The sequence below is a fragment of the Rhinatrema bivittatum genome, chromosome 1, assembly GCF_901001135.1.
Source record: "Rhinatrema bivittatum chromosome 1, aRhiBiv1.1, whole genome shotgun sequence".
NCBI lineage: Eukaryota > Metazoa > Chordata > Amphibia > Gymnophiona > Rhinatrematidae > Rhinatrema > Rhinatrema bivittatum.
The window spans coordinates 531,948,744-531,972,869 of record NC_042615.1 but is presented as its reverse complement, the minus strand read 5'-3'; the positions used below and the strand labels follow the sequence as shown (position 1 = coordinate 531,972,869).

Genomic DNA, 24,126 nt, shown 5'->3' with positions numbered 1-24,126 from the left:
AGACAAAAGCCATTGCATTATCAATGCCACAAAACAGCCTGCTTACAATATGTCAAACAGCACCTAGAGAAGCCTCAAAACTTTTAGAACAAAATAATTTGGAATGATGAGACCAAAATTGAACTTTATGGTCACAACCATAAATGATATGAAGAGAAGCACACCATCCCTACCGTGAAGCATGGAGGTGGATCTCTGCTGTTTTAGGGGTATGTGGGCCACAGCGGCGTAGGGAATTTAGTCAAAATTGATGGCAGGATGAATGCAGCATCTTATCAGAAAATATTGGAAAATAATTTGCATTTATCAGCCAGGAAGCTGCACATGGGGCGCACTTGGACTTAAAAATGACAACAATCCGAAACATAAGGCTAAGTCGACCCTTCAGTGGCTGCAGAAGAAGAAAGTGAAGATTCCGGAATGGCCATCACAGTCTGCTGACCTTATTGTTGAACTACTGAGTTTTTTCCCAAACATTCAGTTCATGCTAGACAACCAAAAATTTACAGGATCTGGGGGTATTTTGCCTAGAGGAATGGGCAGCTTTACTACATGAGAAAATAAAGGGCCTCATTCACAAATATCATAAAAGACTGCAAGCTGTCATTGATGCAAAAGGGAAAAATTGGAGAAATTACTTACCTGATAATTTCGTTTTCCTTAGTGTAGACAGATGGACTCAGGACCAATGGGTTATATGCTACCCTGCTAGCAGATGGGAGACAGAGTCAGGTTTCAAAGATAATTTCACCCTAGATATACCCCTAAAGTGACCTCAGCCATTCAAAAAGCCATTGTGGACATTATTGAAGAACTTCATTAAAATTTGGATACAACTTGATTAAAAACTGGAGACTGCAACTGTACTCAACCAACATAAGCGCTGAATTCCAGCAATACTATAGCTGCCCTGGACTAGGGATAGGGTAACTGTTTACCCATAACCACATGGAGTCAAGATTCACCTCATGGGCGATTCCTTGGTGCCTCTCTTGGGAAGTCATGGGCAGGATGCTGAGTCTGTCTACACTAAGGAAAATGAAATTATCAGGTAAGCAATTTCTCCATTTCCTAGCGTGTAGCCAGATGGACTCAGGACCAATGGAATGTACAAAAGCTACTCCTGAACGGGGCGGGAGGCTGCTCACGGTCCGGTTAGCACCGCCCTTGTAAATGCTGCGTCCTTTCGGGCCCGGATGTCCAGGTGATAGAGCCTGGAGAAAGTGTGCAAGGAAGACCATGTCGCTGCTCGACCGATGTCAGCGGGCGACAGTAGTTTAGCTTCTGCCCAGGATACAGCCTGGGCCCTTGTAGAATGAGTTTTGACCTGAAGGGCTAAAGGCTTCCCTGCCTCCACATAAGGTCCTGTGATCACTTTCTTGATCCATCGAGCTATTGTCGCTCTTGAAGCCTTGTTTTCTTTCCCTGTGAAGGACAAACAAGCGGACTGTCTTGTGCACAGGTTTTGAGCATTTCAGGTACCATACTAGAAGCCTACTGATGTTTAAGTGGCATAGTAGGCAGTAGTCTTCCATGGCCTTGTGTCCATCCAGGGACGGTAAGGAGATGGTCTGGTTCAGGTGAAACGCCGAAACTACGTTTGGTAAGAAGGAAGGGATGGTGTAAAGCTGCAAGTGAACCGGAGGAACAGTTTCCAACATGACCGTGCCTATAGTTCGGAGATGTGATGAGCCAAGAATACAGTCTTCAGTGTTAATAGGTGTAGAGACAGACTGTGCAGTGGCCTAATATAAGGCCCTGCTAAAAAGTCCAATACCAGATTGGGGGTCCATGGGGAACGGCCACTTTAAGGGTAGTCAGAGGTGTTTAACTCCTTTTAGGAAACAGGCCAAGTCTGGATGCGTCGACAGGCGGGTTCCGTTCACCTCTCCCCTGAAACAGGAGAGAGCCGCCACCTGGACCTTCAAGGAGTTGAGGAACAATCCTTTGTTCAGGCCATCCTGTAAAAATTCCAGAATCATCAGGATCTTGGTCGTTCGCAGAGGCACCCCACGGTCCATACACCAGGCCTCAAATATTCTCCAGATCTGTATGTATGCCAGGGACATTGAGAACTTCGGCACATGGAGCAAGGTGGGGATTACGGCCGCCGAATATCCCTGCTTCGTCAGGTGAGCCTCTCAAAGGCTAGACTATAAGACAGAATCGAGTTGGGTCCTTGTGAAGGATCTGACCTTGTTGGAGAAGGTCCCTGTGCAGGGGGAGGTGAAAGGGACTCTCCACGAGAATCCTCCACATGTCTGTGTACCATGGGCATCTGGGCCAATCCGGGGACCAATCCTCTGTGGTGTTCGATCTTGCAGATGATCTTGCCCAGCAGGGGCCACTGGCCAGGTCTGGACAAGGGCGTTGATCCCTTGGGAGCACAGATCTCATCTGCGACTGAAGAAGCGGGGGACCTCTGCATTGTGAAATATGGCCAGTAGGTCAATGGATGGGAGGCCCCAGAAATCTACCAGGAGCTGGAAGGCTCTGGTCGACAATGCCCATTCTCCTGGATCCAGACACTCCCTGCTGGGAAAGTCTGCTGGGGCACATAGTGTTAGTCAACCGATGCCCTTGGCACTTCAGCTTCCTTATCCTCGAGGGAAGGAGAAAGACCCTTGTCCTGTTTGGTGTCAAATCAGACTCCCAGGTACTCCAAGGACTGGGAGGGGTTGAGGCTGCTCTTATTCATGTTCATGACCTGAGTTCTTGTAGGAGGGACCTGACCCTGCTGGTCACCTGGAGGCTCTCTTTCAAAGACTTTGCCCGGATCAGCCAGTCGTCTAAGTAAGGGTGCAACGGGATCCTTTCTTTCTTCAGTGCCACCATAATTTTGGAGAATGTCCTGAGGGCAGTTGCCAGGCCGAAGGGCAGCACCCGGAATGGTAATGACGGCCCAGTACCACAAAGCATAGGAAACGCTGGTGGTCTTGACAGATTGGGATATGAAGGTAGGCCTCCGAGAGGTCCAGGGAGGTTAAGAACTCTCCCGGTTGTACGGCCATTATGATGGAGCGAAGAGTTTCCATGCAGAAGTGAATTATCCGCAGATGACGATTGATGCTCTTGAGATCCAAGATGGATCGGAATAACCCCCTCCTTCTTGGGGATGATGAAATAGGTGGAATAACGCCAGGTATTTACTTGGGGTGTGGGTACCAGGGTTATAGCCCTTAGACTGAGGAGCCTTATCAACGTGAATTCCAATGCCAGTTTTTTTGTGCTGTGAGTGTCAAGGTGACATCATGAACATGTCCCGAGGGATGCTGCAAAATTCCAGAGCATATCCTTCTCGAATGATGTCCAGTACCCATTTGTCCAACGTGATCGCGACTCACCGCTGAAAGAAGAAAGATAGTCTGCTCCCTATCTCCTTGTCCCGTGGATGGGTCGGCCAAACCTCACTGGGAATTTCGGGTCGACCCAGAGCCCGAACCCATTCCTCTTTTTGGTTGTCGGTTCCGAAAGGATTGAAACCTGCCAGAGATTTCTGAAATAATTAGTTTCTGTAGGGCCGGAAGCACTTCCGGGAGTCCCTGGTCTGAGCCTTCATGGGAGAGGGGCACTGCAACCTCTTTTTCTTATCTTCTGATAGCCGAGGCACTGGGGATTCACCCCACTTACTGGCTAGTTTTTCCCAATTTGCTACCGAATAGAGGGATTCCTTAAAGGGCATCTTTGTGAGGTTCACCTTAGAGGTCACATCTGCTGACCAGTTTCATAACCATAGCTGTCTTCTGGCCACCACCACTGAGGCTACTCCTCTGGCCATGGTGTGTACTAGGTCCAAGCTTGCATCCAACTAGGAAGGCCGTGGTGGGCTCGATCATCTCTCTGATACACGCCCCTGAGCTTTCTGCCTCTCTCTCTCTCTCGAAGCAGACACTAACGAGCCACCAAGACACAACAGGAAGCAATCTGCAGTGTCATTGCTGTTTCTTCGAAGGCCAGTTTAAGGATGGATTCCAACTGCCTATCGTGAGCATCCTTCAAGGCCGCTCCTCCCTCTATTGGGATAGTTGTTCACTTCGAGATGGTGCAGACCTGGGCATCCACTTTCGGGCAATGCAGGCATTCTTTGGCCACCGGGTCCAGAGAGTATAAGACCTCCAGGACCTGACCTCCTTTAAAACTGGCTTCCGGGGTGTCCCATTCCAGGTCAATCAACTCCTGGATGGCTTCCATCATCGGGAAATAGCAAGAGGCTTTCCATAGAGACACCAGGATGGGATTCTTCCTTGGTTCTGACATAGGGTCCGTGCCAGGAACTCCCAGGGTCTTCAAAGCATGGTACAGTATGACTCCAGGCCTCAAGGAATTTCACCATCCTCCAATGAATCCACATTCCCTTCGTCATCTGTGATGTCTGGGTCCCTGTCAAGGATACCTTGGTGAGGCAAGGCTTGGTGAGGCCTTCCCTGCTGGGGCTCTGACCGGGCAGGGGCAGTAGCCAACTGCGCCTGAAAAAAGGCCTGTAGGCCCTGAAAGAATTCCAACCAAGGCCGCCGGGTCCATATTTAGCCCAGGAGGAACTGGGGTAGGTGCTGCTGAACTGCCCTTTCCCGGGGAGGGCACCCTGGAATTGCTCAGGTCTGGGGTGCTGACAGATAAGGTCATGGCTGACTCATCCTCCACCTGGGAGGGCTGGACTTGGAAAAGTTCTGAGTCCAGCCCTCCCTCACAGCGCTGACACAGAAAGGATTCCAGGTCAGGCTGCGCAGCTCTAACATGGCAGGCAGCACAAAGGGAATGTCATTTGAGCTTCTTTGTTGCTGGGGCCATAATAGTCTGTAGCTTGTGCGTTCAGCCGGATAGTGCCTCTCGGGTGTGCACAGGCCTGTCTCAGCGTGTGTAAATCTTGAGCAGCTGGTTGTGCATGTAGTTATGCATGTAGATATGCACACAGGAGAGCACATGTTAGGCTCAGAAGGACCAGCCTGCACTGAGCCTAACATGGGGGAAAATGGCGCCGCTGCGGCCTGCCATGTGGAGTGCTCACAGAGTCTGAAGCGGGTCCTAGCCCATCGGGGGGGCTGTTCAACCCGCTCGGATCACCCTTCCTTCGTCCTATTGGGGTCGGGAACAATGTCAGTGTGGCGTGCCGAGCAAGACCAGAAGACTTACCGAAGCCCTTCCACGTCTCTGGATAAGAGTTCTTCTCTACTTACCTGAGCTCAGCGCTTACCGGCTGAGTACAGAGATTGTCGCCAGCTATGAAGGGACAGGGTTTAGGCCATCACTGTCGCATTTGGCTTCCTGTACCTACTGCCAAAGTCCATGCCAGGAACCGGCTACTGGACCAACGCAAACCTCTGAGAGATCTCGGAAATCACCTCAGGAATTCTCAACTAGGGGAGGAACCCTTAAGTATCACGAGAGAGCGGGGCTCGATCTTCTCCAATTTAAAAGTAGAAATTTGAAGGTAAATTTTCCTCATCTAAAGAGTACTGTGTTCCCCATAGGAGAGACAATCCACATCTGCTAGGAGACAGAGAGATACTGACTGGCTGAGGTCACTGCAGGGGTTTATCTAGGTTGACTTCAGCTTTGAAACCTGACTCCATCTCCATCTGGTAGCAGGGAAGCACATAACCCACTGGTCCTGAGTCCATCTGGCTACACGCTAGGAAATCACAATATTAAGAACTAAGAGAATGCAAACTTTTGAACAGGACCATTTTATTATTTCTCATTGCAGTGTTTTGTTTATTGATTAAAATATGCATCACATAATAGCACAATCTGAAACATTTAAAAGAAAACATGTTTTGTCTGATCACTCATGCTTTCTTAAAATGCTACACATCTTACAAATTCTGCCAGGAGTAAATAAACTTATGAGCACAACTGCATATATATCAGATTTGTATGATACAATCTCCCTCTGGTAAAAGCCACACTGCATTGCATTCTGCAAGCTGCTGGCTTGTAGATACTATCTTTCTTTCAGTAAAGTCTCCATTCATTTTTCCACCACCAAGGTCAGACTAACTGGCTTGCAGTTTCCAATCTCTTCTCTGCTACCACTTTTATATGAAGGAGGGATATCTGCCCTTCTCCAGTCACACCATAAAGGAGTAGAACCATTAAGACAAAAAAGTAACAAGAGCAGGATTTTTCTTAATTCCTGTCTGCACCTACCACACTAGTATACACCTGGTGGTCCTTGCATGTCATAAACCAGCCATAAGGACTTATCCATAACTTGCCTAGAATCATCTGCAATATTTTTGTTTCAGAAAGTTGTCTACCATTCTGATAAGAAAACGTTCCCTGATTATGTATCTTATCTAGAGCAGGGCTTCCCAAACCTGTCCCGGGGACCCCCACAGTCAGATGGGATTTCAAGATATCCACAATGAATATGCATGAGATACATATTTATTGTGGATATCCTGAAAACCTGACTGGCTGTGGGGTCCCCAGGACAGGTTTAGGAAAGCCCTGATCTAGAGGGTAAGTCATGGGGGAATTGACTGCTCTAAGACAGGATCTGGAACTTGACCACTGGGACTGTTACAGGGAGATTGCCAGATACTCCTGCTGCATTCATAAGACCTGGGCTAGTTTACTATTTATATGATCAGTAGTTAACTCTGCAGTGCATGTGTGAGAAGTATGGGTTGAAACTGATTTGATCATCAGTGAGTTAGATGCTTTTGAATAAAGAATGATTTGTTGGTATTGCAAAACATTTCTAAACCATGTCTCATGTAACTGTCATGAACTGTGAATTATTGGATATCACAAAAGGTATAAAGTAATTATGATCTCTAATGAGCTTGGATTGTTTTATTAGCTGGGATCTAAACACTTTCAGCTATTATATTTGGGTCTTAGTTGTCCTACATACCTCAATCTCCAAAGGTCTATTGAACAGATCCTTCAGCAGACCCACCAGAACCTGTGAGCTCCCCTAATATCCTTGGATACTTTCCATCTGGCCCTAGAGTTTCGTCCACCTTCAGTTTTGTTAATTTCATCTAAACATTCTTCTCTGTAAAGGGTGTGGTATGTACCCCATTCCCATATGTACTCGACATACAAGAATGATCCATCTCTACTCCTTTCTTCAGTAAACACTTACCAGAAGTATTCGCTGCTTTCAATTTTACAATTCCATCTTTGGTCTTCCTTCTTTCACAGATATACCTCATTAGCTATTCTTTTCTTCCATATGTGCTTTTGCTATTGTGACTTCTTTCCCCAACTGTTAACATTACTAGATATTCTTCCCTATGTTGATGTTGAAATCCTTTGTACTTTTTGCATGCTATTTCTTTGCCCCTTTTCAGCCACCTCTTTGGCAAACCATGCTGGCTTCCATTGTTCTTACCTTTATTCAGAAATAATACTGTGAATGCTTTTGCGATTGCAGAAATGCTCATCTCCTCCAATACATAAATCCCCACACCACATGTACATAGAACTTGCTGTATAATTAAAATTTAATCTGGTCAACCCTGTAGATATTGACTTAGTTTAGCACTTGGCTTTTGCTTTCAGCTCTCAATGTAATATTTAACATTCATGAATAAAAATCGGGGAATACATAAATCTTACTATAAAATGTATTTTTTAATATCCAAAGCTTTCAGTACAAAAAGATATACAAACATCTTATAAATATATACAGCAAAGCTGGTGTGAAAATGAAAAGTTATACCAGGCAAATTCAGAAGAGTTCATGGACTGCATTTTTTATTTTATTGTTTTGCTGAGGTTGGAATACCCAATACCGACACAGGTCAATAGAAACTTCTCCCCACCTTTCAGTTCTTCATGGGATTTGGTTTCGATTTTAAACATGATCTGGAAAAAGCTTCTTAAATGCCGAAGAAACCCAATCCTAAATGGGGGAAGGAGGGGTGGGGGGGATGAGATGGGAAAATCTTGGTCAATGTTAGCTATACAAAACATCGCAATATGATCTAGTTATTACATTACAAATTTGACCTGTAGGTCACTGCTAGTATTGTGAATGAGAAGGCTGCAGTTTTCAGTTACAGAAACATATAGCAATTTAGACTCAAAGGTGCCAAGAGACATTATCAGTGACTGGGCTTTCATTAACTGGTTGTATAATTCTGTTTCTATACATACTGTTTAAACAAAGACACAGCATTTTACATCTGCTTTAAACAAAACATTTTGAGGAGATCTGAATGTGGTGCAACTTTGTGAAACTATTACCAGTGCAAAAGAACAAACAAATGACCAACAAGTAGCCTTGGCTTACACCCCCAAAATAAATGTATATGTACAAACTATATCTGAAACACACTATAAAACAAAAGTCACAGTTTAAAATCTTTAAAAAGGAATAATTTCTATCTAGAGTTTTGGGAAATTATAGGTTTGATTTTATTACAATACACTGAGAATGTTCTTGGTCTCAGACTGTTTTCAAGAGTAATGAAATGGAGGACTCTGGCTGGTTTCAGGTGAAGTTCAATAATATTGGGCTTTACCATCCAAATGCCCCATCCCCTTCACTGAAGCTCGCTCCTGGTGTCACATGTGAAAACAAGAGCACCAGCACCATCCTGCTACAATGAATGCTTAAATATTCCAGAAAAACAATTTTACAGAAATACCTTTATCTGGCAAAATATTGTTAACCCCCCCTTGCATTAATACAAGAAAACAGCACTTAAAATCAAAGTGGATTTACCCCCAATAGTTGTGTGAGCTCAAGATATCCAAGTCTGTATTTTAGGGATATCAAGATGGAGCTGGAAAGCAAATCTGCTTACCTTAAATGGGGTTCTCTGTAGACAAAAGGATGAATTACCGGTAACTGACATTTGGGTGATATCATCTGATGGTGCCAAATAGACCCATCTCTCTCTTGTTCAGTACAACTTTTATCGCAGAACATGTGTTGGAGTTCTCATGCATGCACTGCCTCACAAGCTCCTCAGTCAATTGTAGAGCTAAGGCTTAATGATATAGTAGACTCTGCAGGGAGGTGGGCAAGTATTAAGCATGGCTAATTAATCCTGCTGTATATAGAGAACCCTGTTTACAGTAAACAAACTTGCTTCCTCCTTAGACAAGCAGGGCTGAATTAGCCATGACATGTGTGGAGTGTTATGGATCTGAAGCTAGGAGTTGCTAGAGTTAGCAGTCTTTTGTAGATCTGATGCCTGATGGGTGGAGCAATCAGATAGGAATCTGTTAGGAATCTGATGTTAGACTGCGGGCTCCTGAAGAGGGAGGAGTTAGCAATCTTGTTAGGAAAGCTCTGTGTAGAGCTGAGAGTAGCAATCTGTAATTCTGATATAGTAATGGGTGGATCCCTGGGCTGGTGGCAGATGACCACACCCCCGGGACGATATCCCAAGAGGGACCACCGGCTAGGCTTGAGTATGGAGACAGACACACATTAGTTCTTTTATTAAACAGGTTTTTTAAACTACCAGAGGTGGCAGTAATGAGCTGATATGCCCAGCAGGGCTGTAGTCCCTCAGGTACTGGAACAGCGATCCAGGATGGCTGAGCTGTTGAGAAACTGTAGAAATTGAGTAGGCAGATTTCATGAACAGCACTAGATGACAAACTCACGTAAGGTCTCAAGCAAGCTCAGGAGCTGGAAAGGTTAGGCCCCTGAGGAGAGAGTACCTGGTTCCAGGGAAAGCTCTGAGAGAGCGATGGTAACTCACAATTGTTTGTAGCAGCGATAGCTTCCAGGCAGTAGAGAATCTTCAGTGTCCAGGAACATGGGCCCTTGAGGAGCGAGTACCAGTTCCTATCTATAATCTGAAAGTAAAGAAAAGAGCGAGGCCCCCAAGAAGCAGGTACCTCTGGTAAGTTCAAGGAGGCAGAGTAGCTTGGATAGCCAAAGCAAGTCCTTAGCGAATCCTTGCTAACTCAGTTAGTTAGCGATAACAGAGACCTTTAAATATTGGAAGTGGATAACATCATCTCAGGGGGACGCCCCCGAGGTTCGCGCTCTTGCTGGTACTTCAATCAGAGCGCGCGCGCGCACACCCTAAGTCTTCAGGCAACATGGCGGATCTGCAATGTCGAGCCGGTCCGGGGACGCCAGAAGGAGATGGCATGGAGATGCCGCAGCAGCCAGCTTTCCATCAGACCCAGAGGGAGTCGCCACAGAGGTAAAGAGGGTGGAGTGAGGGCGTCAAGCAGCGACGGTCGCAACATGGAGTCCCAAGCTGAGGGTTGCAAAGCAGAATAAAGCAACCAGGCTCCCACATGGAGTGTGGACTATTGGGAGAACAGGTTGCTCAGAAATTCTTGTTCAACTGTCATTTCTGGATAGATTGTCCAGAGAGCAGTGGGGCATGAAAGTTCATACAAACAACCAAGTGCAGACAGTTTTTAAGAGCACAACTGAAAAAACCAGGTCTCCAACTTGATGAGCCTTGATAGCATCTGAAATCGGAAGGCCAGTCAACAGGGTACAGTATAGTCCAGTAGCCAGCTGGGAAGTGACGACTGATAACTGCTATTCCCAAACAATTAGGGCCATTAGTCGAGAAGTCCAATGATGTAATTGAGTTCTCAAGTAACAAGCCACAGTCCTCTTGCAGTCCAGTGAATGAAGGGCTCTCTCCCTTCTTTGTACATGGCTTGATTCTGATGAAAAACAGACTACCTTAGGAGAACTTCAGGATGGGTGCAGTGTTCCACTCTATTGTGAAAGAACTGCAGTCGGTGACCCTTCTAGTCAAAGAGATAGTGACTAGGTCCACCACCACCATAGTAAAAGATTTCAAGTTGGCCAAATCCAACAGCTTGACTGAGATCTTGTGTCATAGGTGGTTTTAAACCTAGAGGTTTTATGTGCCACAAAGCCACCATAAATTTTGATATCCAACAATGAAGCAAGATCTGTTTTTCATTTACTTGGAAGAGGTAAGTCACGATGACACTAAGGTGCACTTTCACTGATAAAGTACAGAGACCCAATGAAAAGAGAGAATAATTACTGACAAAGATACTTGTTAGAAAATGTGAAGGGAACCAAAGAGCCCACTGGCACCAGGATCAAAATGTCTTCCATTTAAACCCATACAACCTTCTGGTGTACAGCTTCCTAGCTGAAAAGATGATGACCATGACTTGTTTGGACAGTGAAAAAGAGACTGAGCACCCAAAATCCTTGCCATCAGATTGAGCAAGACAATTTTGGTAGGTATAGACCATATTGCATCTGTGTTAGCAAGGGCGTGACTCCCAGAGGGATTGAAAGGTGGACAGATAAGTGGAAGAGATAGAATGCACCACTCCCTGACTGGGTCATACTGGGATGATGACAAAAAGCTATATTCAACTCTAGAATACTTTTTGAACTGTTCATGGCATGAAACACAGTTGTTGAAATACACGGAAAAGGTCTGCATTCCACTTTAACAGAGAAATGGTTGAGATCTGGGATTTGCTCCGCAGGATGGAAGAAAAATGTTTCTAATGCAAACAAGTCTAAGGTTCATGACCCCCAGGTTGGAAGACCCTATGAGGTGATCTGCTAATGTGTTGGAGAATATGGAAGGGTCTTTTCCCTGAAGAGTGGTATCACAACCAATAGCCCATTCCCCATCTGCAAAGATTCCTGGAAGAAGGTCATAGACTCTGTGCCTCCTTACTTGTTTATGTAGACTACCACTTGATTGTCAGTTTGGATCAAATGTCTCATGTCTTGCATGAGATAAGAGAATGCTCTCAGAACAAACCAGAATGGCTTGCAGCTGCTAGAGGTTGTCTGGGAAAAAAAAATCCATTCTGTTACTGAAAATGGTCCCCAAGGCAGAAGGAACCAATAAGGTAAAAACCAAGGAGGAACCTCTATATCACAAGGAATCAATACAGAATATAAAAGGGGTTGACATAGCTGAACCCAATGAGAACAGAGGCCCCACTGACAAGTTTTCAGATGTAGGACTACATGCCCTGATGCCACTATGTAACCCAAAACAATTACTGATTGGACTGAGGGCTGAAACACTTTTTCAGGAAGTCCTAGACCCCATTAGTCAGTTGTCTAGGTATGGGAAGATGCACTTTCTTTGGCGATGTAAGTGCCCCACCACCACTGCTGAAGACTCCAAACAGACCCTCGGGGCAATACAAATGCCAGAGGGTACAACTCCATCACATCCTGAGCATACATCCAATTCTCTGCTTTGGAAAAAAGATAGAGTGGACTTGATTGCATTCATTTTGAACTTTACTTGGAACAGATCCATGATTAGCCTTTGTAAATCCAGGATAAGTCTCAATCTGACTGAATTCTTAGAGATGAGAATAGCAGGAATAGATCCCCTTGCTACACTCCTCAGGAGGAAGAGTCTAACACTTGTTGTCGAATGAGCAACCTCATCTGGAGACTGATGTAAATTGACGACACAACAATAGTGTTATGCTGGAAGTGAAAATGATGAGGACCCAATGGACCAAAGTGAGACTTCTGTAATTGTTGAAGAATAGCAGAAAAAACTCATCCCTACCAACGGAGACAGATGAGATCCGAAGCTCAAAAAAAAACAAAAAACCCCAAACAAACAAAAAAAACCCCTGGGTCTAGACTGTGCTCTTTAGGCTAACTTCCCTCACATGTATTGTCTCTTGCCAGAAGCTGAAGTGCAGACTACTGAAATAGATAGAATGGGTGTCTCTGAAAAAGGGGCGATTTAAGTTTGCTGCTCCTTAATCTCCCAAAGAGAATATCACCTGAATGTCAGCATATAAAAGGTTTTAAATACATAAATAAATCTAGGGGGAGTGTTGCAAACAGAAGAAAAAGTTTACTCATATAGCTACAGCACAAAAGACAAAATCACAGATTGATTATTTATTGGTTTCTGAACATCTTTTACCCAGTTTTTCCAAAGTCAGCATAGAAGAAGATTTGGTGATCTCTGACCAATGCCCAATGTTAGGCACTATGAAACTGCAGGCACAGGCGAGCTCCAGTCAATGGAGGATGCCCTCAAAATTGCAAAATGATCCAGAATTCCCATAATTCTTAAAAGAAAAATGGCAGGCGCATTTAGAATTTGATCACCAACACTTGAGTAAGACTGTAATATTCTGGGTAACAGCCAAATCTGTTTTAAGAGGGGAAATAATTAGTTGTATCCGTTTCAAGCGGAAAAAGTTAAATGCAGATATAATTGATAAATGTCAACATAATTACGTTTTTTATGCCTAAATTAATATCCAATGACCAAGCAGGTTTTGTATATGGGAGGCGTTCTATGGCTAATATTCATAAAGGGGCGGATTTTCAAAGGATTACGCACGTATATTACGCACGTAACTTCGAAAACCCGCTTTTGCGCACGCCAAGCCTATTTTACATAGGCTCGGCGACGCGCGCAAGCCCCGGGTCGCGCGTATGTCCCAGGGCTCGAAAAAAGGGGCAGGGCGTGAGTAGTCCGGGGCAGGGGCGTGGCCAGAGGCCTCCGAAGGTCTACTTGGCCGGCGCATGCAACCTATGCCTGCCCAGAGGCAGGCGCAACTTAAATAATAAAGGTGGGGGTGGATTTAGGTAGGGCTGGGGGGTGGGGGGGGCGAAAGGAAAGTTCCCTCCGAGGCCGCTCCAATGGCTTTCCCCGTTCCCTCCCAAGGCTGCTCTGATTTCGGAGTGGCCACGGAGGGAACAGAGAAAGCCATCGGGGCTCCCCTAGGGCTCGGCGCGTGCACCCCCTTGCGCACGCCGACTCTGGATTTTATAACATGTGCTGAGGCAGATCATATTAAATATTTGTTTGCATCTTCACCGGAAATCTGATCACTGGTATGCCTCTGTTTCCCCCTTATTAGAAAAACTTGGATAGTTGGCAATCTCTCCCTTTAACGTTACAGGGGCACATTGCACTTATCAAGATGGTTTTAGTGCCTAAACTGTTACTTACTAATGATACCCCCCATCTTTTCGAAGATAAAGGATCAAAGAGCCATTCAGCAGATATATGGGAGATTTTTATGGAGAGGTAGAAGGGTTCGTTTGTCGTACTCCACTCTGATGGCTCTTCAGACTGAGGAACCTTATCAGTGTGGATTCCACTGCCAGTTTCTTCAGGTGGGAGTGGCAAGGTGATGATATGAACTTGTTCTGAGGGATGCTGCGGAATTCCAGAGTGTAGCCTTCTCGTATGATGTCTAGTACCCACCTGTCCAACGTAATCTCGACCCACTGTTGGTAGATGAGGGAGAGTCGACCCCCTATCTCTTCTTCCTATGGATGGGTCTGCCCAGCTTCATTGGGTAGCTCAGGTCGGTCCTGAGCCCGGGCCTGCTCCTCTTTTGGGTTGCCGGTTCCGGAAAGACTGAGACTTCCCCGAGGGTCGAGGTGACTGGAATGACTGGTTTCCATAGGGCTGGAAGCATTGGGAGCCTCTGCCCCGACCCCTCATGGGAGAGGAGTGCTGAAATCTTTTTTTTTTTTTTTTTTCCGGTAGACAAGGCACTGGAGATTCGCTCTGCTTATTGGCTAGCTTCTCCAACTCGCTTGCAAATAGGAGAGATCCCTTAAAGGGCATCTTTTTCGCCGTAGAGGTTGTGTCCGCTGACCAGTTCCACAACCATAGCTGTCTTCTGCTCATCACCACCGAGGCCACTCCTCTGGCCGAGGTACACACTAGGTCCGAGCTTGCATCTGCCAGGAGGGCTGCAGCGGGTTCAATAGCCTCTCTGGTATATGGCCCAGAGCTATCTGCATCTCTTGAGGAGCAAGCAGGAACGAGCCTCCAGGGCACCGCAGGAAGCGATCTAAAGAGTCATTGCTGTTGCATCGAAGGCCTGCTTAAGGATGGATTCTAACACGCTTGTTGGGAGCACCCTTCAAGGCCGCCCCTCCCTCGACAGGGATGGTTGTTCGCGTTGAGATGGCGCAGACCACAGCGTCCATTTTGGGGAAAAGCAGGCGTTCCTTGACCACTGGGTCCAGAGGATACAAGGCTTCCAAGTCCCGATCTCCTTTAAAGCTCACCTCTGGGGTGACCAATTCTAGGTCAATCAGCTCCTGGATGGCTTCTAGCATTGGGGAATAGCAGGAGGCCTTACGAAGGGACCTCAGGATGGGGGTCTTCTTTGGTTCCGCCATAGGGTCCGTGCCTGGAACTCCCAGAGTCTTCAGGGTCTGGGAGACCAGGGCTAGCAATTCATCTCTGTATGGTTCCGGGCCTGGAGAGATTTACCCATCCTCCAGTGAGTCCCCGTTGTCATCTGTGGTGTCTGGGTCCCTGTCAGGGATGCTCTTGGAGAGGCGTGGCATGTCTCGTGTCCCACAAGCAGGACCAGGAGAGTGACACCCCCCCAGCTGGGGTTCAACTCGGGCCGAGACAGGGGCTGATTGCACCTGAACAAAGGCTTGGAGGCCCTGAAAAAATTCCAACCAAGAGAAGGCTGCCGGGTCCATATTTGTCCCAGGGGGAAACCGGGATAGGGGCTACTGAACTGCCCTCTCTTAGGGAGGATGCCATCCCGGGATTGCTCGGGTCCGGGGAGCTGGGATGGGCCGGGCTTGGAAAATTTGAGAATCTAGCCCTCCCCGGTCCTCCTCAGTGCTGACACAGGCAGGATTCCAGGTCAGACTGTGCGGCTCTAATCTGGCAGGCCGTGCCAAGGGAATGTTGCCTAATCTTCTTTGTTGCCGGGACCATAGCCTCTGTGGTTTGCGCGTTTAACCATTACGCTTATCAGGCGCACACAGACTCGCCTCGGCGTGAGTTTGTCTGAGCGGATGGTTGTGCGCGAAGTTCTGTGCTCAGTTATGCACGCATCTATGCGCGAATGTTAGGCGCACAAGAGGTCGACCTGCACCGTGATTATCGCTGGTCGAGGGGGGAAGATGGTGGCGAAGCCAACCGTGTGCAAGATGGCGCCACCATGGATCGCCACGTGGATGACCCACCAAGCCGAGAATGGGGCCTAGCCCATTGGGGGGGCTGCTCAACCCATTTGAAACACCCTTACCTCGCCCGAGTGAATCGGGAACAAAGTCGGTTCGGCGCACAGAGCAAGGAGACCGGAGGAAGACTTACCAAAACCTTTCCCCATCTCTGGATTGGAGTTCTTCTCAACTTACCCGGACTCAGCGCTTACCGGCTGAGTACAGAGACGGTCTCCAGCTGAGGGAGGAGAGGGCTTTAGCTTTCACTGCTGCGCTCTGCTTCTGCATCAGCTGCCTTTCAGCTGCTTCAGCAAAGTCCACACCGGAGACCGGTTACTGGACCAAGGCACACCTCTGAGGGATCTCGGAAATCATCTCAGGAATTCTTGACTGGGGGAGGGACCCTTAGATATCACTGCAGGAGAGCAGCGCTCAATCTTCCTTTAAGGTAACAACTTTCTTTCTTAGCTGCAATCTGCTAAGGAGACTGAGAGATACTGAAGAGCTGAGGTCACTGCAGGGGTATATCTAGGGTGACGTCAGCTTTGAAATCTGACTCCGTCTCCCATCTGCTAGCAGAGGAGCACATAACCGACTGGTTCTGAGACCATCTGGCTATACGCTAGGAAACTGAGAATATCATTATGCCCTTGTGCAGATCCTTGGTGTGACCGCGCTGTGAGTATTGTGCACAGTTCCAATTGCCCTATCTATTTAAAAAAAAAAGAAAAAAAGATGGCAGACATAGAAAGGGTCACTAAAATGAGAAAAGGGATAGACAGCTCCCGTATGGAGAAAGCGTAAACAGATAAGACTTATAAAATCATGAGTGGGTGGAATAAGTAAATAGGGAGCAGTTATTTACCCTTTCAAACACTAGGACTAGGAGACACTCCATGATACTAGCAATTGGCAGATATAGAAGTATTTTTTCCACTTAGTGCACAATCAAGTCATGGAATCTGCTCCAGAGGACATGGTCAAGGCATGGTCAAGGCAACTAACATAACTGGGTTCAAGAATGGATGGGACAAGTCCTTGAAGGACAAGTCCATAAATAGCTATTAGTCAGATAAACTTGAGAAAACTGGTGCTTATTCCTGGGAATGAGATACAAGAACTAGATCAACTATAGGGGATCTGACTGGTACTTGTGGCCTGGAATGACCACTGCCTGAGACAGTACGCTGGGCTCAATGGACCTTGGCCTGACATATCTTATGGGTTTAAAAAAACATTTGGACAAATTCCTGGAGGAAATGTCCATAAACCATTATCATCATCCCTGGATAAGCAGCGTGGAATCTATTGACCTTTCGTCTGATCCAGTATGGCAAATCTTAGATAGCCAATTAGTGCCCTTCCCAACTGATTGGGATCAAAGGACACAAAAAAATAGTTAAGAAGCTTGAAAATAAGATCAAGTGCTCTTTAGGTAACATGCCAAGGTTCTCAAAAAGTGAAAAGCCCATTCTCCTTTGTGTGCATTCTGTCTTAGAAAGAAGGCAGGCAGCATAATAGCTTGGTTAATGAGGGGAGCAGACACTTTTGGAAGCTTGTTTACCATAAACAGAGTTCTCCAGAGACAGCAGGATGAATTAGCCTTGACATGTGGGCGATATTATCCAATGGTCCCAACAGAATACTCCTCTCTAAGCTCAGCAGAGCTCTTGCTCTGAGCATGTGCAGAAGTTACCACATGAGTGCTGCCTCACGAGTCCCTCAGTCAATTGTAGAGCTTAGATTTAGCTCAGCAATTGAAAGTATGGGGGTAACCTACAAGGAGTGGCAGTTATTACCAAAAGCAACTTGCTGGGCAGACTGGATGAACTGCTTGGTCTTTATTTGCTGTCACAGTTACTAGGTTTACTTTTAACATGAGAGAGGGGTCCATTATGCACCACTGGATATCATCACCTACGTCATGGCTAATTCAGCCTGGCTTGAAAAGATAAGTATGCAGTACAAACTTGTTGCGAAAAAAATTGCAGGTATGGTGAATATAAAACCAGGGCCTATAATTCACTTCTTCATTTTTAAGTGATAGCTAAAAGAAAAACTTTCCAGGTGAGATACTTCACGAGCTGAACCAGGACCACACTGAAGTCCCAAGGCACCAGTGGTTTATTGAACAAAGGTTTAGATTGTAAGAGATCTTTCATGAATTTAGTTACTAAAGAGAGGAGAGAGATCAGAGCGTCTGCCTCCTTCTAGCACCAAAAACGGCACAGAGACAAATCTTGACTGAAGAGGCATCAAGGCCCAAGGAAGAGAAGAAGAATAAGAACTGAAGCAAGTCCATCAGGCCAAAGGAGAAGGAATCCAGCTGACTGGTCCCACATCACATCAAAAACCTCTTCCATTTCAAATGGTAAGATTTTCTGGTTGAATACTTCCTGGATGAAATCAGCACAGCCTCCACATCATTAGGAAGGAGAAGGCTACTGCTTATTCAACATCCAATGTTGTGAGGGCCAGTAGTGGCAGATTCGGATGGCAGAGTCTGCCGTCTTTCGGTGCAGTAACAGTGAGACAGCATCAAAGGAATTGGAAACTGATTGGAAAGACAGATATGGATACCACACTTGTCATGGCCAGGCTGATGCTATGACGATTAAACTCACCATATTTTGAAGGACCTTCTGGATAATGCTGACAATGGGAGACTGGATTAGACAGATACTCTAGTCTACCACAAAAGTATTGGGAGCTGATCTGTAGTTGCCTGGATACATGGAGCAGAACTTAGACCTTACTGTTGTCCCCTGAGGTGAACAGATCAATTATTATTGTGCCCCAACAAGGGAACAAGTTATTTGCAACCTCGTCATCCAAGGACCACTTGTATGGTTGTAGAAATCCGCTGAGGTCGTCTGCTGGTGTATGTTGAAAGCCTTTCCTGACTTGCAGGAATGAAAGGAAGTTGAATCACAGCTCAGTTGCTTGTAGAGCTGAAAGACGCAGATGCCTCGCTCCAGGAAGAGCAGTTCTACTAATCGCCTTTGTGCCAAGACTTTGGGCCTCACTAAACATGCCTTCAGTACAGCCTCCACTTTCCTGGCAGGGTATTAACGTGCCCTTGAGGACATCCAACCACAACTGGGACAGTTGAGAGCATCATGATCTGGGCTCAGGCAGTGATAGGAGACAGAATGGGGTCTGACATATGCCCACACCTGCAGACTTTAAACCCATTATCTGCAGGCTTTTTGGCCTTGGGCTTCTCGGTTCTCTTTTCCTTAGAACTGAAAAGTTCTGCTGAGTAACTACCAAGGCAGCAATAAGAGAAAAAGATTTGCAAACAGCAAACAAGGCAAAAAACAGGCCAAAATAACAAAATAAAAAATTTGAGAGACTAGGAAAGACATCCATGTGGTAGCTCAGACAATGAAATGCTGAGGGGCTCATGAGGCAGCGTGTGCACACAGAATTCCTGTGCATGCTCAGCAAGACTTTTACCAAGCTCTGAGAGCTCTGTCTGTTTTGGCACCATTGGCTGACATCACCCATGTGTTCTTGCTGATTCATACCTGCTTGACAGAGAAAGGAAGTTTACCTGTTTTTCCCCAGACATATGCAGAACCTCTAAGCCACAGCTTTTTTAAAAACTAGAATGCAATTATAATTATTCAGAAGTTGGCCAACCTTTAGAAAGATGTTTGTAAGTCCCAAATTTCGTTTGATAACATCTGCACCCCTGCACTCACTCCTACTCCCCACCAATACCCAATTGTGCAAGATTCAGATTTGTGTAAAACCTCAGATCCAACCTAACACTCTTTTTAGCATAAAGAAAAATTGCTTTAGACAAGATATCCTCAGATATCTATTTAAACAGCTCAAAAATGCTGCAGAACTGAGTCCTTTGCGGTTCTTCAATGCTGGCAACCACTCCTCCCAGAAACGAGAACACAGGCAGAAAAGAACTGTGCAGTGAAAACAGTTTAGCAGGCAGGATGCCAAAAACATGTACTGTGATGACCACCGGACTTTGCTCATTTTGTTAAAATGCAGCAATCTCAAAAACAAACTCAATTATAAACACTGTGTCAATAAAACAAAACCAGGAATTTTTTGCTTCATTCCTCACTGTCAAACAGCATTAAAAAAAAAAAGATTGGAACAATTTTCTAGAGGCCACAATTACATGCCTGAGAACCATAAATACTGAACCACAAAATAAAATGCCAGTCACATTTCAGTCAACAAGAGAAGATGAAAAACCAATGACTGTCCTGAGTTTGGCGGGATTAAATCAACATAATAAACCCTATTCTGGGGCTGAACTGGTGCAGGCTTAATACATTTTTTGCTCTTGAACATCTCCTGCCACACAGATATAATTGCTCAAATATATTTGCTATAATATTAGTACAGCAGTCTGAAATTGGATAAGATTATTAACATGTGTTGCCAAGCAGACATGGAGGCATGGCAAATCCTCAGGAAGTGAAGCCGGTATAGCACTTGCTGCATCTGTCCTCCTCGGAATGGACTCGAATCTCAGGGCAGCTGGTTGTGCAAGGCACAAGGGTAAAAAGCCTTTTGAGTCTTGGGATGGCACCACCATTCTTCAGTTATCACAGTACTGTACCTTTCATGCACACAGCACCGGTACCATGATAACCGAAAAAGGACAGTTCATAATCTTTGGTGTATTCTTAACATATTGCCTCCTGGTCCGGGTCAGGACCTCATGCACAAAGTCTGCACTACAAACATCACACATGCACACACTAAGTCTTCTTCAACTCTGGTGAACAATTAACTGGCCATGGAGAGCGTTTCCCGGGATTTAATTTATTAACTAGTTACAGCCAAACAAAAGCTCTTGTGAAGATTATGTCTAGGTGTCAAAACAGCTTAAAGCAACATCATTTCCATATTAAAAAAACAAGAAAACAAATCTAGGCTTGTATGTGTGTGTACACGTATGTACATATTGAAGTGTGGCACAACAGAGTGAATTTGTTTGGATTGTCTTTTTTGTATTTTCACCATTACTAGGCATTAATAATTGTACTGTATGTAGTTCACATATAAGGCTAAAAGCTAAGTGAACAGGAGTAGGATGTTCTCATGGCCGACCCATGCTTAACTAGGCTGCAAGCATACAAAAAGCCATTATGCTCTGCCACATAGCAATGGGGAAATTACCACTGTTTGTGCTTTACAGAGAGATCACTACACTGGTGACACCAATTCCACACCAGTCACTATCACATTCTGGTCATTTTTGTACTTTATTTTCATGCAAAAAAAAAAAAATAGCCACAACAATAATTTTCCAACTTTAATATTTTTTTAAATTACTTTGTATTGATCAGGAGGTGGAAAGTTATAAGCTATTAAGAAAAAAATTAAGTTAAGTCTGTTGGATCAATTCCTTAAAAAACTAAGTTTACAGCTTGCAGCTGTTTCACTGTAGAGTTTAAATACATTATGTGACATGAATACTGCACAATGCACATGCTGCTGTGTATCGTTAAGATAACGCACACATTTGTTATTCATCATTCAGATGAGACTCAACTATGCCTGGTGAGGGAAGACACACCTTGCCTTGTCAAACTTGCATTTAAACACAGTTTCACTCATGCACTCAAGTAAAATACCCATCCAACCACTTATTTTCCAGTGTTTTACTCACGCACAAACACACACAGACATATTTATACTTTAAGAAAACCACGTACGTGTATGGAGACAATGGTCCGAGCAGGACTTTGGAAACATCCTGCTGCCCAAGGGCCATGAGGAGCAGAACTAAGCTCTGGTTTACGGAATCCACACCACCTCCCTGCAAAACACAAACAGCTTTTTTTCAATCATTAATCCTTGTACAAACCGGAGAGAGAACATTTAAAAAAAAAAAAAAAAAAGGGGGGGGGGGGGGGGCTTCCAGGCTACCAATAGCAGAAATCACACAACACGCACATTCCAAGGGTCAAGAGATTTCAAGGCAGATTTTGTAACCTTTTAAAAAAAATAAAATAAAAATAAAAAAAAAAATTCACTCTTGAAAGTTCTGAGTGCCTGGAGAATCCAGTGATAGCCCTCCATATTGCCATCTCCAGTGCCTCCAGAAAAATCACCACCCATCTTCAACGAATAAAAGTAGGAACAAGAGCAACTGTTCATCATGGAGTGCAACGACAGTTTCCAAAAAATAAAAAAGGCTTATGAAGCCTGGTGGCGAACCTGTAATTTTCTGTGGTGGTGAAAGAAAAAAGCTTAGCCCAGTTCTGCCTATTACAATGGAGAAATTACTTACCTGATAATTTTGTTTTCCTTAGTGTAGACAGATGGACTCAGGACCAATGGGTATAGTGTGCTCCTGATAGCAGTTGGAGACGGATCAGATTTCAATCTGACATCAGCCCTAGTACATATACCCCTGCAGGACGCCATGCTGCTCAGTATTCTCTTCGAAAAGCAATTGTGGATATATGTGTGATTGAATAACTTGATTAACTTGAATTGGTTGATGTGGTTATAGCTGGAGACCCCCAGTGCCCTCAACCAAGAAACGCAGACACCCGGTAGGTATGGGTGTCCTAATTAGAGGGAAGCTTGGCTTACCCGTGTTTGTCTTGCTCTCGGGGATTATCCCCCAAGGTTTCCGTGATTGTTGGCAGCCATGGGCGGTATGCTGAGTCCATCTGTCTACACTAAGGAAAACGAAATTATCAGGTAAGTAATTTCTCCATTTCCTAGCGTGTAGCAGATGGACTCAGGACCAATGGGATGTACAAAAGCTACTCTCGAACCAGGTGGGAGGCTGCCCGTGGCCAACTTAGTACTGCCCTTGCGAATGCTGTGTCCTCCCGAGCCTGAACATCCAGGTGGTAGAACCTAGAGAAGGTGTGGATGGAGGACCACGTCGCCGCCCGACAGATCTCGGCCGGTGACATCCACTTGGTTTCCCCCCAGGACACTGCCTGGGCTCTAGTGGAATGGCGACAGTACAGAATAAGAAATGTCCAATCTGAATTTCTTTATTGGATGAAGACAAAAATGTGCAAACAAGCCCGACTCTGTCCGAGTTTCGCCCTCTTGTTTTTTGGATTGGAGAGAGACAGAATTGATGTTCTAGTGTTCGAACAGAGCAGCGCATCAAATGATTTCCTATTTAATAAAGAGAACAATGATGATCTGGACATAGTATTTGTTCGATGCACAAAATTTATGTTGTAGCCCCTGATGCAGCCCTATTGAAAGAGGGCGAAACTCGGCCAGAGTCGGGCTTGTTTGCATATTTTTGTCTCCATCCAATAAAGAAATTCAGATTGGACATTTGGCTGCTTATTCTGTACTGTCGCCTCACAGCTTTGTTAGGCAGCCTTCCTTGCTGTTTCCTCAGTCCCTCTAGTGGAATGGGCCTTGACTTGTAGAGGTGGAGGCTTGCCTGCCTGTACGTAGGCCACCTTGATTACTACTTTGATCCAGCGGGCTATGGTTGTCCGTGAGGCCACTTCCCCTTGTTTCTTCCCGCTGTGAAGGACGAATAGGTGGTCTGTCTTTCTTACGGATTCCGTCCTTTCCAGGTATCGGACTAGGAGTCTGCAGACGTTAAGGTGGCGAAGGTGGCGAAGGCGGCGAGATTCTTCCGAGTCCTTATGCTCATCTGGTGATGGCAGCAAGATGGTTTAGTTTAGATGGAAGTGAGAAACCACTTTTGGGAGGAAAGAGGGAACCGTGCGTAGCTGTATGGATCCCTGTGTGAACCTGAGGAATGGTTCTCGACAGAACAGTGCTTGAAGCTCGGAGATGCGATGGGCCGAACAGACTGCCACTACAAATGCAGTCTTCAATGTTAGTAGTCGGAGAGATAGACCGCGGATGGGTCTGAAGGAGGTTCCCGCTAGGAAGTCTAGGACTAGATTGAGATTCCATAGAGGCACCGGCCACTTTAGGAGTGGTCGGATCTGTTTGACCCCTTTCAGGAAGCGGGAGACATCCGGTTGAGAGGCTAGGCTGCCGCCCTCCATCTTGGCTCTGTAGCATGCCAGCACAGCCACCTGTACCTTGATGGAGTTGAGGGACAACCCCTTCTGTAAGCCATTCTGCAGGAATTCCAGAATCGTGGGAATTTTGACTGTTCGCGGGAGGATGTCGCGGTCTTCACACCAGGCTTCAAATATTCTCCATATCCTTATGCATGTTAGAGATGTGGAAAACTTGCATGCTCGGAGCAGGGTGTCAATCACTGCCCCCGAGTATCCACTCTTCTTCAGGTGAGTCCTCTCAATGGCCAGACC

The 24,126-nt window shown here is 45.6% G+C and overlaps 1 protein-coding gene across 4 annotated transcripts in view; it reads right to left on the bottom strand.

Annotated features, from left to right (window-relative positions):
• Positions 1-7,563: 7,563 nt before the first annotated feature.
• RCL1 (RNA terminal phosphate cyclase like 1) overlaps positions 7,564-24,126 on the bottom strand; it is a 118,909-nt gene continuing 102,346 nt past the window's right edge. For all 4 annotated transcript variants that reach the window (XM_029613596.1, XM_029613603.1, XM_029613611.1 and 1 more), the window contains 2 exons: positions 21,562-21,665; positions 7,564-7,855 (listed from right to left, as the gene is read on the bottom strand). In XM_029613596.1, coding sequence (XP_029469456.1) covers positions 7,708-7,855; positions 21,562-21,665 — 252 coding nt within the window. In that variant the 3' untranslated portion in view covers positions 7,564-7,707. The remainder of the gene's footprint in view (positions 7,856-21,561; positions 21,666-24,126) is intronic.